Source organism: Nelumbo nucifera, chromosome 1, assembly GCF_055504915.1.
Source record: "Nelumbo nucifera cultivar China Antique chromosome 1, China Antique-T2T, whole genome shotgun sequence".
NCBI classification, from domain to species: domain Eukaryota; kingdom Viridiplantae; phylum Streptophyta; class Magnoliopsida; order Proteales; family Nelumbonaceae; genus Nelumbo; species Nelumbo nucifera.
Window position 1 is genome coordinate 186,995,429 of NC_142649.1, and position 13,834 is coordinate 187,009,262.

Sequence of the window (13,834 nt, forward strand, 5' to 3'; positions counted from 1 at the left end):
ACATTTTCATGCATTACATATATTAATCTCTTTCTAATTTCAGTGATCGAGTAGCAGTTGGATGCGCTCTTGATCTTCCTGTATATTTTGGAGATGCAGGGAGCCGAGATGTAAATCAAAAGAAATCAAAGCTTATGTATGTTTCATATTATATAGCTCTCTTTGACATTCTTCTTGGTATGCATTGTAACTAGGTCCTACATAAAATCGGTGCTGAAAGAGCATCTGCTGCTGCAATAACTTTGGATACTCCAGGTGCAAATTACAGAACTGTCTGGGCTCTAAGCAAGTGTTTTCCCAAAGTGAAGACTTTTGTCCGTGCCCATGATGTTGATCATGGTCTCAATTTGGAGAAGGCAGGGGCAACAGCGGTATGTATCTGTTGTTTATTGCTACTTATTTTCTTTTCCTTACAACAAGGAAAGTTGCATGGAATTTTCGTATTGAGTTTCAGGAGTTATTGTTCTTGCTTTATTCATCTAAAATTTACAACTAACAAAATGGGAAACTCTCAGAAATTATTATCATATAGTGATTTCATGTTTTCTTTTGAGTTACATGTTTCTAAAAACCTGTGTTGAAAAATTAAAAATTTACAGGTGGTCCCATAAACATTGGAACCAAGTCTACAGTTAGCAGCTGCTGTTCTGGTACAGGTGAACACGAAGTCGCTGAGATGTAGTAATATTTTTTTCTTGTCCATTTTATTTATGCTATGGTCTGTTTTTGTCCTGTAAATCATTTAATACCCTCTCCCCTCCAAAAAACTTCTTTCACAGATCCAATGTTATTTTCTTCAGTCTTTTTATCAATTTTGCTTTTTAGTAAAGTCAAATAACACTTCAATCCAAGTATTATTTTTTCGTTAAAAATTTCTACTTAATAGGTTTCAGAAGATAAATGAACCATAGCTTTTTTAATCTCTTATCACAGCATTTCATCAAGCTTTGGTACAACTCAATCATGAAACTGTGATTGTTTATACAATACTCTATCATTATATTTACAATGAAAGCTTTGAGTGGTGGGTGTCCATATGTGATCAATTTGGTTGGTCCACAAAGAGAAAAAGTATTAATATTAGAATGACTATATATGGTGCATAGGCATGTAAGTGTCCCATGAGGCCATGATAGCTCAAATATGTTGATTGGTGACTAGGAATTCCATACTTATTGGCCATTTGATTAGGCATATAAACATTAAACCAAAGAAACATAATTTGGAATAAATGTAGTTTTGAACTCAATAGCTTCAGTAAGAATTTGTATATCTTCTATGTTTTGGCAATCCCTGATCAAGAATGAGCTATTTTATGAACTCTGGCTTGACTCACCTAAAGTGTACCTATAAAACACTAGTTGTAAGTCATATTCTGAGCCTAGCATTTCTTGTCACTGTTTTCCCTTATTATTCTCATCACTTCTTGTATACCTTATGCAGGCTAAGCTACCTATGTCAGAAATTGCAGCATCAATCAATGAATTCAGGACCCGCCATCTCTCTGAACTTACTGAGGTATATAACCATGGAATGACTTGATTTCCCAGTTTGTGCTGGTTGACCACAGGTTGAAGCTGCTTTCACCCCTCAGGTTCCCCTGTTGCCATCTTGCCTAGTTGCCTGAAATGCAGTTTGTGCTTCCCTTAAAATCAGCCTTGCTGGTGGGAATAAAAAAGAGTCAAATGCTTATATTGCCTCTAGTCCTAACATAGTGATTTAAGTTGCATGTGTAAAATAAATCTACTTCCTGTTTGGTTGATTCATCAATTTGTTTGTGCGCAGCTATGTGAAGCTAGCGGGAGTTCTCATGGCTATGGGTTCTCACGCATCATGAGTAAGCCCAAGTCTCAGGTCACAGATTCATCAGATGATGACCAAGTAGTTGAGGGAACACTGGTAATATAAAAATTAATCTGATAGAACGCAGGTAAAGGAAAAAAACATGAAAACTGTATAAATGTTTATTGATTTCCATTGGTATAAATTGTACAGAAATATATAGAAAAAAGCAGCAAGAGCCTGCCTGTTCAAGAAGCACTTGTTCAATCAATTTTGATCACCCTTTCCCTAAGAACTTTCTTACCCAACTTTTTCTTTTAGTTCTTATAAACTAGAGAGTGGTTATTGATACCTAGTGGACTTTTATTCAAGAAAACCATTCTTCAATGCTAGCAATATTTCTCCAAAAGAGCCATACTACTAAACAACATGTAGCTTTGCTTTCATGATCAAAGGGGCCATCTGGATGGGTGGAAGCTTGACGGTGCAAAAAGAAATTGTAATATCAATGACCTATCTCGTCTTTGCTAAGTTGGCATTAACGAGTTTCTGATCTTAGTCAACTATATCCTATGTATATATTGTTTTGCATGGTTCCCTCTCTACTTCTCTAGGTCACTTTCAAGGAGAGCTAGCTATATGGAGGAAACTGGGGAAGTTGGTGTTCCTAAATTGCCATATGGATTATCTGTTGTGCATCCGCCATCCAGTCTGAAACACTAACTGTTACTTTAGAGTTCATCCAATTACCAGATTCCAGACCAGCTCTCAACCACAATGCAGAGATGTTTTCTAAAAGCATACTTCATTACCCTATGCTGGTTCCAGTTTTCCGGTGACCTAACCTCCGGCATTTTTACCCCGGATATCATGCTCTCTGCCTAGCTTGTGAAACTTGACCCACCTGAAAGATAATCTACTAGAGGATCAGCACAATCACAATTCACAACTACCTTTAGTGTCTATTTGGCATCATTGCCATTGCTCCAGAAAATGGCACCACATCAGAAAAAAATGTGCTCCAGGAAACGGGCATTTGTTTGGAACCATTTTTCCATAAAAAACTGTGTTCCAAGTCACGCCTTGGAAATCGGGAAGGCATGGATCAGAGCAATACCAAATTTGGCGTTTCTTAGAACTACAGCTCGTTGCTGCCAGCAGGGACGTGAGATGGCAATGATGTGACACTAGATAATGGGTACCGGTGTTAAAAATGTTTCCTGCAGCATTGGTACCAAACAGAAAAAGTTGGTGTTGTTCAGCATCAATGTCAAATATATACTTAATCTTTGATCATATTTGTACGACCGTGTCAATCTTCATCAAGCATCAAAATAGAAAGTGAAAAATTGAAATTGATAGTTGAGATCATGACATCATGTTATTTTTGGTAGAGAATAATTCAAAAGCTGGAGGACCTGGATTCCATCCGGAACTCGGGGCGGTTTCAACAGGAGATATCAATGACACTCATTCGTTCCTAGCCAACATCACTTGACTGACATTTTGGTCTCAGTTCTCAGTTATCACTCGAGGGCTTGGAGCCAAACCTAGGACGAAGGAATTGGAATTATCCATGTATATTAGTGGATCAAATTACCTTTTGGCTCAATGACCCAAAACTCAAAAAGGCTTTGGAGGCAAGTGCAAAACAACCGCCATGGACGTACGGTCTGACTCTCACCACCAGTTACCAGTACACCCGCCGTTTCTTCCTCTCCCCTTCAGGAACAAAAAATTAATGAAAAAGTACAGATAGGCCCATTGCAGATTTCTGATTTTCATTGCAGATCTATAAACATTCAAAATGCTAAACTTGTTTTCCACTTCCAGAAGAGCTCAACTTATACTCTGATCCAGTGGTTGTAAATTGTAATCAAAGCTTAAGGTTTAAAACTCTAATCATCTAAATAGTAAGAGAAAGCTATGCTCAACAACTTCAGCAGAAGTCAAATCATCTGTTGGGAACTCTCATTGGTTTGGGCTTTTATAAAAACTTAATATTACTAAGGGAAATTGTCTAAAACTCACCATGAGTTTTTATTTTCCAAAACTCACCTTCGGTTAGTGTTAGTGCACCATTAATGCTTCTTAACAGAGGTGTCCATGTCAGCATAAATAATAATTTTCATGACCAAATTACCCTTGAATGGTGAGTTAAAGGAAAAATGGTCTTTTCAGTTTTCAATTTTCTTTTTTTTTTTTTGCATTTTTAGTGTTTTGTTATAATTTCCAATGTTTTTTTATAATTTCTGTTTTTTACATTTTTCTATTTTCTAAAATCTATAAATTTTCCTGTATTTTTTGTTATTTATTTGCAATTTCTGTGTTTTTCTATAATTTTTGGTGTTTTTCTATAATTTTTATTTTCTGATTTTGTTTTTCAATTTTTATAATTTCTATAATTTGAAAATAATTTTTGTAATTTCCTTAATATTAAAATGGTAATATATTAACACCTGTTAATTTATTTTGTATATATTTTATATTTTTCTATGAAGGTTAAAATGGTAATATATTAACACCTCTTTAGTCTGTTTAACTCAAGTTAGTGATATGATGAGTTTTAGACATTTTGAAAAATTGTGGTGAATTCAAGAGAAATGCTGAAAACTCATGATGAGTTTTAGACAATTTCCCTATTATTAATTAATAACTCCTTCCGCATCTTTAATAGCAAATTCTGGTTGAATTCCAACATTGTAGACAAAGATTTTTCCATGTCAATGCCATCTTGCCAATGGTTTGCCAATGTAGACAAACATATACATTATGAAATATGAATGCTGCTTTCGGTATTTTATATTCCACTGCCTTCGCAAATCGCAATTATTATACTGGGCTTTGAATTTGAATCCTTTCTTCAGGACAGGTCGAACTGTTGTCAACCTCCTCCCAGTGACGGGCAGAGGCTCGGGATCTTCCTCGAGCTATGTAGTGTATTAACACCGCTCACAGAAGAGAAAGGTTCGGCCGTCGGGTTTGTTGGAAGCTGTATCACGATCCAAATTCAAATTGTTCAGGGAAATAGATGGCTGTCCTTCCTCACCAGTCACCACTCAGAAAACTGATGAAACCTCTTCGATGTCGTCTTGTTTACCTTCCTTCTTTCGAAAAGATTTCTACATATTTTCTCCCCATTATGTGGAGAAATGATAAACAGATGCGTTCTGTAAGCCCACAAACACTAAGCAGGGTTAGTCTGGGATAAATCTGTTAAATGAAATGGAATCAAGAAGAAGAAGAAGTGGATTGCAATTGCAAGGAGCAGATCTTAGCCAGGGTTAACTTGGGACCTTCTCCAACCATACGCCGGCCAAAGTTGAGCTCCAAAACGGAACCATGGTCCATGGAAGCAAAAACGAGGAGATTCCAGGGTCAGAATTTTTAGGCCCAAAGCACATTTGATGTAAGTGCCAGCTCAGAATTGATGCCAATTCACCAGCAGGCATTGATGTATAGAATGGGGGTATTTGACATTTTGAATGTGGAAATCTCCCATGAATAATAACTTAGTAACAGAGATGTTCCCAATGTATAATACGATATGCGTGTGAGGCATGAGTGAGGCGCCCTGTGTGAGGAACAGATCCGGTTTCCTCTAAATCATCTCCTTTTTATTTTTTGTTTTTCTATTTTCTGCTTATTGGCCGCTGTACCTACACATCCACAAGAGAAAGATCACCTCCTGGTAGAACAGACTCATGCGAATGCTGAAAAATATGAGGTGACTGAAATTGAAATTTCCTATTAACATCACTTATGATCCTGTACAGGTCATCCCTATTCTTTTATTTGATTATTTATATGTTTTAAACGAGTATTGGTGTATGATCTTGATTGCTCAGGAAAAGGGTTTTGAAAAAACATAAAAATGATCTGATTAAAAGTTTGACCTTGTTGCATTGAATGCTCAACTTTCACCAGTATAATTGAATTCTTGAGTAGTCTAGGTAACTGCAGTAGCATGACGCTAACTGGACCAGGACTGAAGATCTGCTACAGATGGGTGGGGCTAGAGGTTTTGTAGTAACCTATGCTACATGAGCACTTCACTGTGGGTGCTGTGTCTGTGCTTGATAGTTTTTTGTGTAAATTCCATGTGATTCACTCTTTTTCCTTGTTGTTTTGGAGCAACATGGCACTATACAACTTTAGGGACATTACTCAACATTTTGGCATTTTCTTATACAAAGTGGCCCTTATTAGACGTGAACCTTTGTTCTCATGTTTCTCAGCCTGCGATTGTACCAATCACCAAACAATTATCCTTGTAACAAAATAACCAATCAATGGCCCCTACAACATATAGGGCTGCAACCTGCAAGTTAAGTTGCCCTATCTTATGTCTATATCTATATCAATATCTATATAAATATATTAAGCTAAAATGTGTATGTAAGAAGGCATGAGGATGAAGGAAATGGAATCTAACAGTATTTTTTGCCTTTTTTCTTACAAATTACAAGAATGTTACTCTCTATCAACTCTCGCTCCTTTGTTTTTTTTTCTCTTTCAAATTACAAGAATGTCACTCTCTCCTACCAACTCTCTCTCTCTCTCTCTCTCTTGCTTTTTTTTTCTTTCAAATTACAAGAATGTCACTCTCTCCTACCAACTCTCTCTCTCTTTTTCTTACAAATTACAAGAATGTCATCTCTCTCTCTCTTGCCATCTCTCTCTTCTTATAAATTACAAGAATGCCACTCTCTCTCCAACTGAGGGAGACCTCAACTCGGCATCTCGGCTATAGGGGACCTGCAATCAAAGGTAGTCGAGTTCAAGTTGAGACAAGCTTGAACTTTTGCCCTCAAGCTCAGGTCTCTAATTCGAATCGAGCTCGAGCTAGACGACACCTCGACTACTAAGGAAAAGACCTTGGCTCGACATTTCAGTCAGTAAGGGAGATCTTGTCTTAGCACCTCGACAATTGAGAGAGACCTCAGCTCGGCACCTTGTCAACTAAGGGAGACCTTAGCTTGACACCTTGCCTACTAGGGAAACCTCAACTCGACACTTCAGCAGTTGAGGGAGACCTCAGTTTGGCACCTCGACAATTGAGGGAGGCCTCAGTTTGGCACCTCAACAATTGAGGAAGACCTCGGCTCGGAACCTCGACTGCTTAAGAAACCTGCAACCAAAGGTAATCGACTTCGAACTTTCAAGCTTTTGACTTGAGCTGAAATCGAGCTTAAGCTCAAGTCTCTAATTCGAATCAAGCTCAAGCTTGATAGTTTATGAGTGAGCCCCTACAACGCATGGCCCCCTCCGCTAGTAAATATATTAAGTTAAAATGTGTACGTAAGAAGGCCTGAGGGTGAGGGAAATGGAATCTAATAGTATTTTTTGCCTTTTTTTCATAAAAATTACAAGAATGCCACTCTCTCCTACCAACTCTCTCTCTCTCTCTCTCTCTCTCTCTCTCTCTCTCTTGCTTTTTGCTTTCAAAATACAAGAATGCCACTCTCTCCTACTAACTCTCTCTCTCTCTTTCTTATAAATTACAAGAATGTCATCTCTCTCTTTCTTATAAATTACAAGAATGCCATCTATCTCTCTCTCTTCTTATAAATTACAAGAATGCCACTCTCCCTCCAACTGAGGGAGACCTCAGCTCAGCATCTCAGTTGCTAGGGACTTGCAATCAAAGGTAGTCGAGTTCAAGTCGAATCGAACTCAAACTTCTGAGCTCAAGATCAAGTCTCTAATTTGAATCGAGCTCGAGTTAAATGACACCTCGACAACTGAGGGAGACCTCAGCTCAACACCTTGGTCACTAAGGGAGATCTCGGCTCAACACCTCAACAACTAAGGGAGACCTCAACTTGGCACCTTGTCAACTAAGGGAGACTTTAGCTCAACATCTCACCTGCTAGGGAAACCTCAGCTCGACACTTCAGCAGCTGAGGGAGACCTCGATTTGGCACCTTGGCAATTGAGGAAGACCTCGGCTCAGGACCTTGGCTACTTAAGAGACCTGCAATCAAAGGTAGTTGAGCTCAAACTTTCGAGCTTTTGACTCGAGCCAAGTTCGAGCTCGAATTCAAGTCTAATTCAAATTGAGCTCGAGCCTGATAGTTTATGAGCGAACCCCTACAACACAGGGCCCCCTCTGCTAGTAAATATATTAAGCTGAAATGTGTACGTAAGAAGGCCTGAGGATGAGGCAAATGGAATCTAATAGTGTTTTTTTGCCTATTTTTCATAGAAATTACAAGAATGCCACTCTTTACCAACTCTCTCTTTTGCTTTTTTTTTTCTTTCACATTACAAGAATGCCACTCTCTCCTACCAACTCTCTCTCTTTCTTGCTTTTTTCTTTCAAATTACAAGAATGTCATTCTCTTTCCTACCAACTCTCTCTCTCTCTTTTCTTACAAATTACAAGAATGTCATCTCTCTCTCTCTCCTTATAAATTACAAGAATGTCACTCTCTCTCCAACTGAGGGAGACCTTAGCTTGGCATCTCGGCTGCTAGGGGACCTGCAGCCAAAGGTAGTCGAGTTCGAGCCGAGCTAAGCTAGTTCGAATCAATCTGAACTCGAGCTTAAGCTCAAGTCTCTAGTTTGAATCGATCTCGAGCTAGATGACACCTCGACCACTGAGGGAGACCTTGTCTCGACACCTTGGTCACTGAGGGAGATCTTGGCCCAACACCTCAACAACAGAGGGAGACCTTAGCTCGACACCTTGTCAACTAAGGGAGACCTTAGCTTGACACCTTGCTTTTTAGGTAAACCTCAGCTCGACACTTCAACAGCTGAGGGAGACCCAGATTTGGCACCTCGACAATTGAGGGAGACCTCGACTGTTTAAAACCTACAATCGAAGGTAGCCAAGTTCAAATTTCTGAGCTTTTGACTCGAGCTAAGCTCGAGCTCGAGCTGAGCTCAAGTCTCTAATTCGAATCGAGTTCGAGCTTGATAGTTTATGAGTGGGCTCCTGCAACGCAGGCCTCCCTCTGCTAGTAAATATATTAAGCTGAAATGTGTACTTAAGAAGGCATGAGGATGAGGGAAATGGAATCTAACAATATTTTTTGCCTTTTTTCATAGAAATTACAAGAATGCCACTCTCTACCAATTCTCTCTTTTGCTTTTTTTGTTCTTTCAAATTACAAGAATGCCACTCTTTTCTACCAACTCTCTCTCTTGCTTTTTTTCTTTCAAATTACAAGAATGCCTCTCTCTCTCTCTCTTACAAATTACAAGAATGCCATCTCTCTCTCCTTATAAATTACAAGAATGCCACTCTCTCTCCAACTAAGGGAGACCTTAGCCCGGCATCTCGGTTGCTAGGGGACTTGCAATCAAAGGTAGTCAAATTCGAGCCGAGCCGAGCTCGAACTTCTGAACTCAAGCTCAAGTCTCCAATTCGAATCGAGCTCAAGCTAGATGACACCTTGACCACTAAGGGAGACCTCAGCTCGGCATCTCGATCACTGAGGGAGATCTCGGCTCAACACCTCGACAACTGAGGGAGACCTCAACTCGGCACCTTGTCAGCTAAGGGAGACCTTAACTCGACACCTTGCCAACTAGGGAAATCTCAGCTCGACACTTCAGCAGTTGAGGGAGACCTTGACTCGGCACCTCAGCTACTTGATAGACCTGCAATCAAAGATAGTCGAGCTCGAACTTCTGAGCTTTTGACTCGAGCCGAGCTCGAGCTCGAGCTCAAGTATCTAATTCGAATCGAGCTTGAGCCTAATAGTTTGTGAGCGAGCTTCTGCAATGTAAGGCCCCCTCCGCTAGTATATATATTAAAGGGAAAGGGGTCGTCTCCCCTTTCGCCAAATGGCAGCATTTGCCTATATATATATATATATAAGATTTTTTATTGAAACATAAGGTTCGAACGAGTGGCCCATTCTAACAACCAATGGTTCGATTGTCTGGTTCGAATGGATGACCTATTCTGACAACAAAAATTATGGAACCGTTTTGGCCATTGGTTTTCGGGTCGATAGTTTGATTGTCTGGTTCTTACGGACGACCTGTTCTGATAACAAAAATTAAAAAAAATAAATAAAAATTGACCAAAAAAACATTGAACAAGTCGACGGTTCGACCACCTAGGTCAATGGGTCATTAATCGATTCAACGGTTTTTTACCAGAGACCGGGATTGGAATAAAATGGAACCAATTGTCTGGATAGTTCCCAATTAAAAAAATAAAAAAATGGCCAAAAACCATTGAACGGGTCAATAGTTCGATCGCCTAGGTCAATGGGTCATTGACCAATTCAACGGTTTTTGGTTAAGGACTGGGATTTGGGTAAAACAAAATTGGTTGCCTAGACGGTTCCCAGGCTGAAATGTCTATCTGTCCGGGTTTTAACGGCAATTCAAAAACCATGGTTTTTATGCTTTTGGATTTCCACTATTCAAAGGTTTCTTCTACTATGGGTTTTATTCGAGCGTGTGTGATATGTTCCATTTTTTTTCATTTTTTGCTCTTGTTTTTTGTTTTTGTTTTTGTTTTTTTTTGTGTTTGGTCTTCTTCTTCAAGATCCTCCAAAACAGTATAGGGTTTACCACCATTTTGTTTCTTCCCTTTTGTTTTTTCTTTAGGTTTTCTTGTGCAATGTTCTTTTTTTTTCTTACAAGACGATCTACTTGCAGAGCTTCATGTCTTAAAAAGGAATTTGGGTTTTTGTGGGTTCTGTCATTTGGTTCGATCAAATAAGGTGCCAACATTCTACTTGAGGATGAGATCGGATAAGGGGGTTGTGCCACATGGCTTTACTTTCAGCTACTTGATATATGATAATAGTACTGAAGAATTGTTGGATGGAGGAGGACAGTTGCATTGCCACATAATTAAGGTTGGATGGGAACAAATGAGTTTACTATTTGCCAATGTTTTAGTGGACTTCCATTCAACTTGTAGAAACTTGGCAGATTATGTTCTAAAATTGTGTTTTGACTGTGCAAGTGTCAATGATCAATCTATGCGGGTTATTAGCATATATTGAGAACATGGCCAGGTTAAAGGTTCAGTAGCCTTGTTTGAAGATAGCCGTGTGAGAACCTTTTAAGTGCGGCAGCTCATTGATGACATTTTCATTAAGCTATGATGCAATAGAGGATGTCATTGACATGCCTGAATTGATGGTGGATGAGGGAATATGACTTGATCATGTTTCCCTTTTACTAAATGCAATGCCATTAACTATCTTGGCAAGTTTGACAATAATTTATTTGTGGCAGCATTGTTGCTTGATTTCTGGACAAATCCTAGTTCCCAATCTAATCTATTTCACATCTCTCACCATCAGGTATGGCCAACATAGAATGGAAAAGCTGCACTAGCTTTGGCCTTTATGTGGAACAAATCCAAAGGGAGTACAAGGGTGATGCAATTATGTTTACAGCAGAAACAAATTGGAGGCCAAACAACACTATCAAACCATGAAATGATATTTGAGGATGCAAGCAACTCAAGTCTCAAGTATAGGCCTATAGGGCATCTGGGGTGACTATGATTGTGTGGTTCTAACTGAAGGGGTGTCTTCTGCTAGGGCTTCCAATGAGTTTGCTTTTGAACTAATTGTCATATACGCATATAGACGATGTCATGCAACAACAACACTTGAATTATCACAGTCAATGACGTAAGTTCCTCGAATGGGGGGCCTTGAGGACAAGGCCGTTTTTAAGGAGAGGGGAATGTTACAGACCTTTGGATTTATTGGGCCTGTCATACCAGTCAGCTCTCTTCAAAGCCCAATCCAGAAGTATCCAACCATTACAGCCCAGTATAACCGTTTCTGTGCTGACGTGGCCATAGAATCATTACAAATCATTACCGTTATGATCATTGATTGTAATGATAGTCAATCACTCCTCTAAAGATCCATTGTAACTAACAGCCATGAGCCTATATAAGTGAAACCTATCAATAAACAAGAGCGTTTGACCATTAAATCAATCTTCTTCTTCTTCTTCTTCTTCTTCTTCTTCAGTGTTCTTTCGTTCACTAAACCCTCTGAGTAGTGCTCTGCACTATTGCTCGAGGGAGATACATGTTCACTTCTCACTGAGAAAGGATACGTAACATCCAAGTTGCACTCCTAACAACATAGCACTATGCCACCATATATGCAATTAATAATTCCACCATTTCTATTCATGTAATGTAGTGAATCCTTTTGTTATTTCCATTTTGTGGCAATTACAGGCATCTTTTGGTTCTTCGATATGATTTTTACCATATATGAATCTTCTTGGAAGTGATGGAGTTCAAAACAAAGATATTTCCCTGGGTCAAAATCTCTATTTGTGGATCAGAAAAATAGAGTTCTGAACACCAGACATGAAATTGGAAAATCTGCTTGAGACATATAACCGAGAGAAAAACAATTTCTTGTCATGTTTGAAGAGATCAAACTTGTCATTTGAATCTTTATCATTCCCATTTCAAATCTTGGTTGCATGCAGGCCTTTCTGTTCTATAGAGAACCATTACGATAATGGCTGACAGAAATTCTACAAGTTCTCAGGGAGGTCAAGAGAAAAAGAAGAATTTGTTGAGAAGAAAAGAAGTCTCGTGGTAAGTTGGTTCCTGATTCCTAGAGAGCTTAAAACTACTTGGAAAAAGTTGGAAGGAGTTTGCATGCGACTTGTAGTAATTATAGTGGTAAATTGTTGAAATTTTGGAAAGGATCTTGCATGTGTTAGTCTTCCCTTATCATGCCTCCATGGAAGCATATGAAAAATCTGATCTTAGCAAATTGTTTACCCCCTCCTTTTGTATGAGAAACCATGACGCCCCTGAAGTTGCAAATTCTTCAATGTCTTAAAGACCATCTCAACTCTACCCAATGGATCAAATATTGGTTCCCAAGAGTTTAGATGCTTTTCATCACTACCAAGAAAAGATCTTATTGACTTGGGCTTCTAACTACTTACTTGTTACACAAGATTCATCTACTAACCAAAAGGCTAAGCATGACAAGATGCAGATGGGGGGAGAAAGGGGTTAATGCAAGAATGAGTAACTCTAGAGGCCTGTTAATGGAATGGTCACTCCCTCCCCCACCCTTGGGAATGAAATTCCACTCTAGATGATTCCAATTTCCATTCTAATTCTTATCTGAACCAAACGGACTATGGGAATAGATCATTTTGACTCCGATTCTGATGGGTTTTGATTCCGATACTGATCTCAACTATAAACCAAACACTAGATATTTTTGCAAGAAAAAGAAGCTAAGAAGCCAATTGAGAATTTTTATGTGAGGTGGTATTTTAAGAGTGGCAAAACAACTTGCCTTACGAATTTCGGGATGTTTCTCGTAACTTTTCTTCCCTCTAGCAAAAAATGTTCCTAAACTTTAAAATTCCCATCCAAACATTAGAAGAACCCTAAAACCCCAGATAATATTTTTCTTCTCAAGGCATGCACTATGCCTTTAGGGTTTTGGATTTGACTTTAGGGTATCCGATACCCAATACATGGTTTTATTTGACACGAGTACCCATTCCTGATACCCGGTTTTAAATATATGTGTGTGTGTGTGTGTGTGTGTGTTTGTTTGTGGTATAATATATAGTATAAAATAATTTACAATATATAATGTATTAAGAGAGTTTCTCTTTTTTTTTAAGTCAAGTTCCAATCCTTCAACATTCATATTTATTTGTTTACCCATTTACCCTTAAGGTTTAACAGTTAAGAACAAGAGTCCAAGACTTATTGAAGAGTAATTAACTTTTGAGTTTTTTTTTGGATTTTTTATTCTTTGAAATTACAAACTTATTTGTTTACCCATTCTCTTATGTCACTTAGTTTTATTTATTTATTTGATTTATACTATCTTGTTTTTCTCTTTTATATGGAAGTGTTCTATGTAATATTGGTTCTTGTTGAATGTTGGTTGATAATGAACTTTGAAGAACATTTTTTTATATACTTAATATTGAACCAAGGACTAAAGTATCAATATCGAGTATTATATCGAACAACTTGGATATGGATACAAATATAGATATGCTTTGGAAACGCATGGGCACGGACAAAAAATATGGAAAAACTTGGATACACTAG

General features: G+C 38.4%; 1 protein-coding gene across 10 annotated transcripts in view; it reads left to right on the top strand.

The window, feature by feature from the left end:
- KEA2 (K+ efflux antiporter 2) overlaps nt 1-5,569 on the top strand; it is a 75,563-nt gene extending 69,994 nt beyond the window's left edge. For 3 of the 10 annotated variants that reach the window (XM_088895620.1, XM_088895625.1, XM_088895628.1), the window contains 5 exons: nt 44-110; nt 195-371; nt 600-656; nt 1,444-1,518; nt 1,786-2,071. In XM_088895620.1, coding sequence (XP_088751746.1) covers nt 44-110; nt 195-371; nt 600-611 — 256 coding nt within the window. In that variant the 3' untranslated portion in view covers nt 612-656; nt 1,444-1,518; nt 1,786-2,071. Of the gene's footprint in view, nt 1-43; nt 137-194; nt 372-599; nt 682-1,443; nt 1,519-1,783; nt 2,072-4,649 lie in introns of those variants that run through there. The other 7 variants (XM_088895621.1, XM_088895622.1, XM_088895627.1 and 4 more) reach the window with 7 other exon arrangements.
- Nucleotides 5,570-13,834: the final 8,265 nt, after the last annotated feature.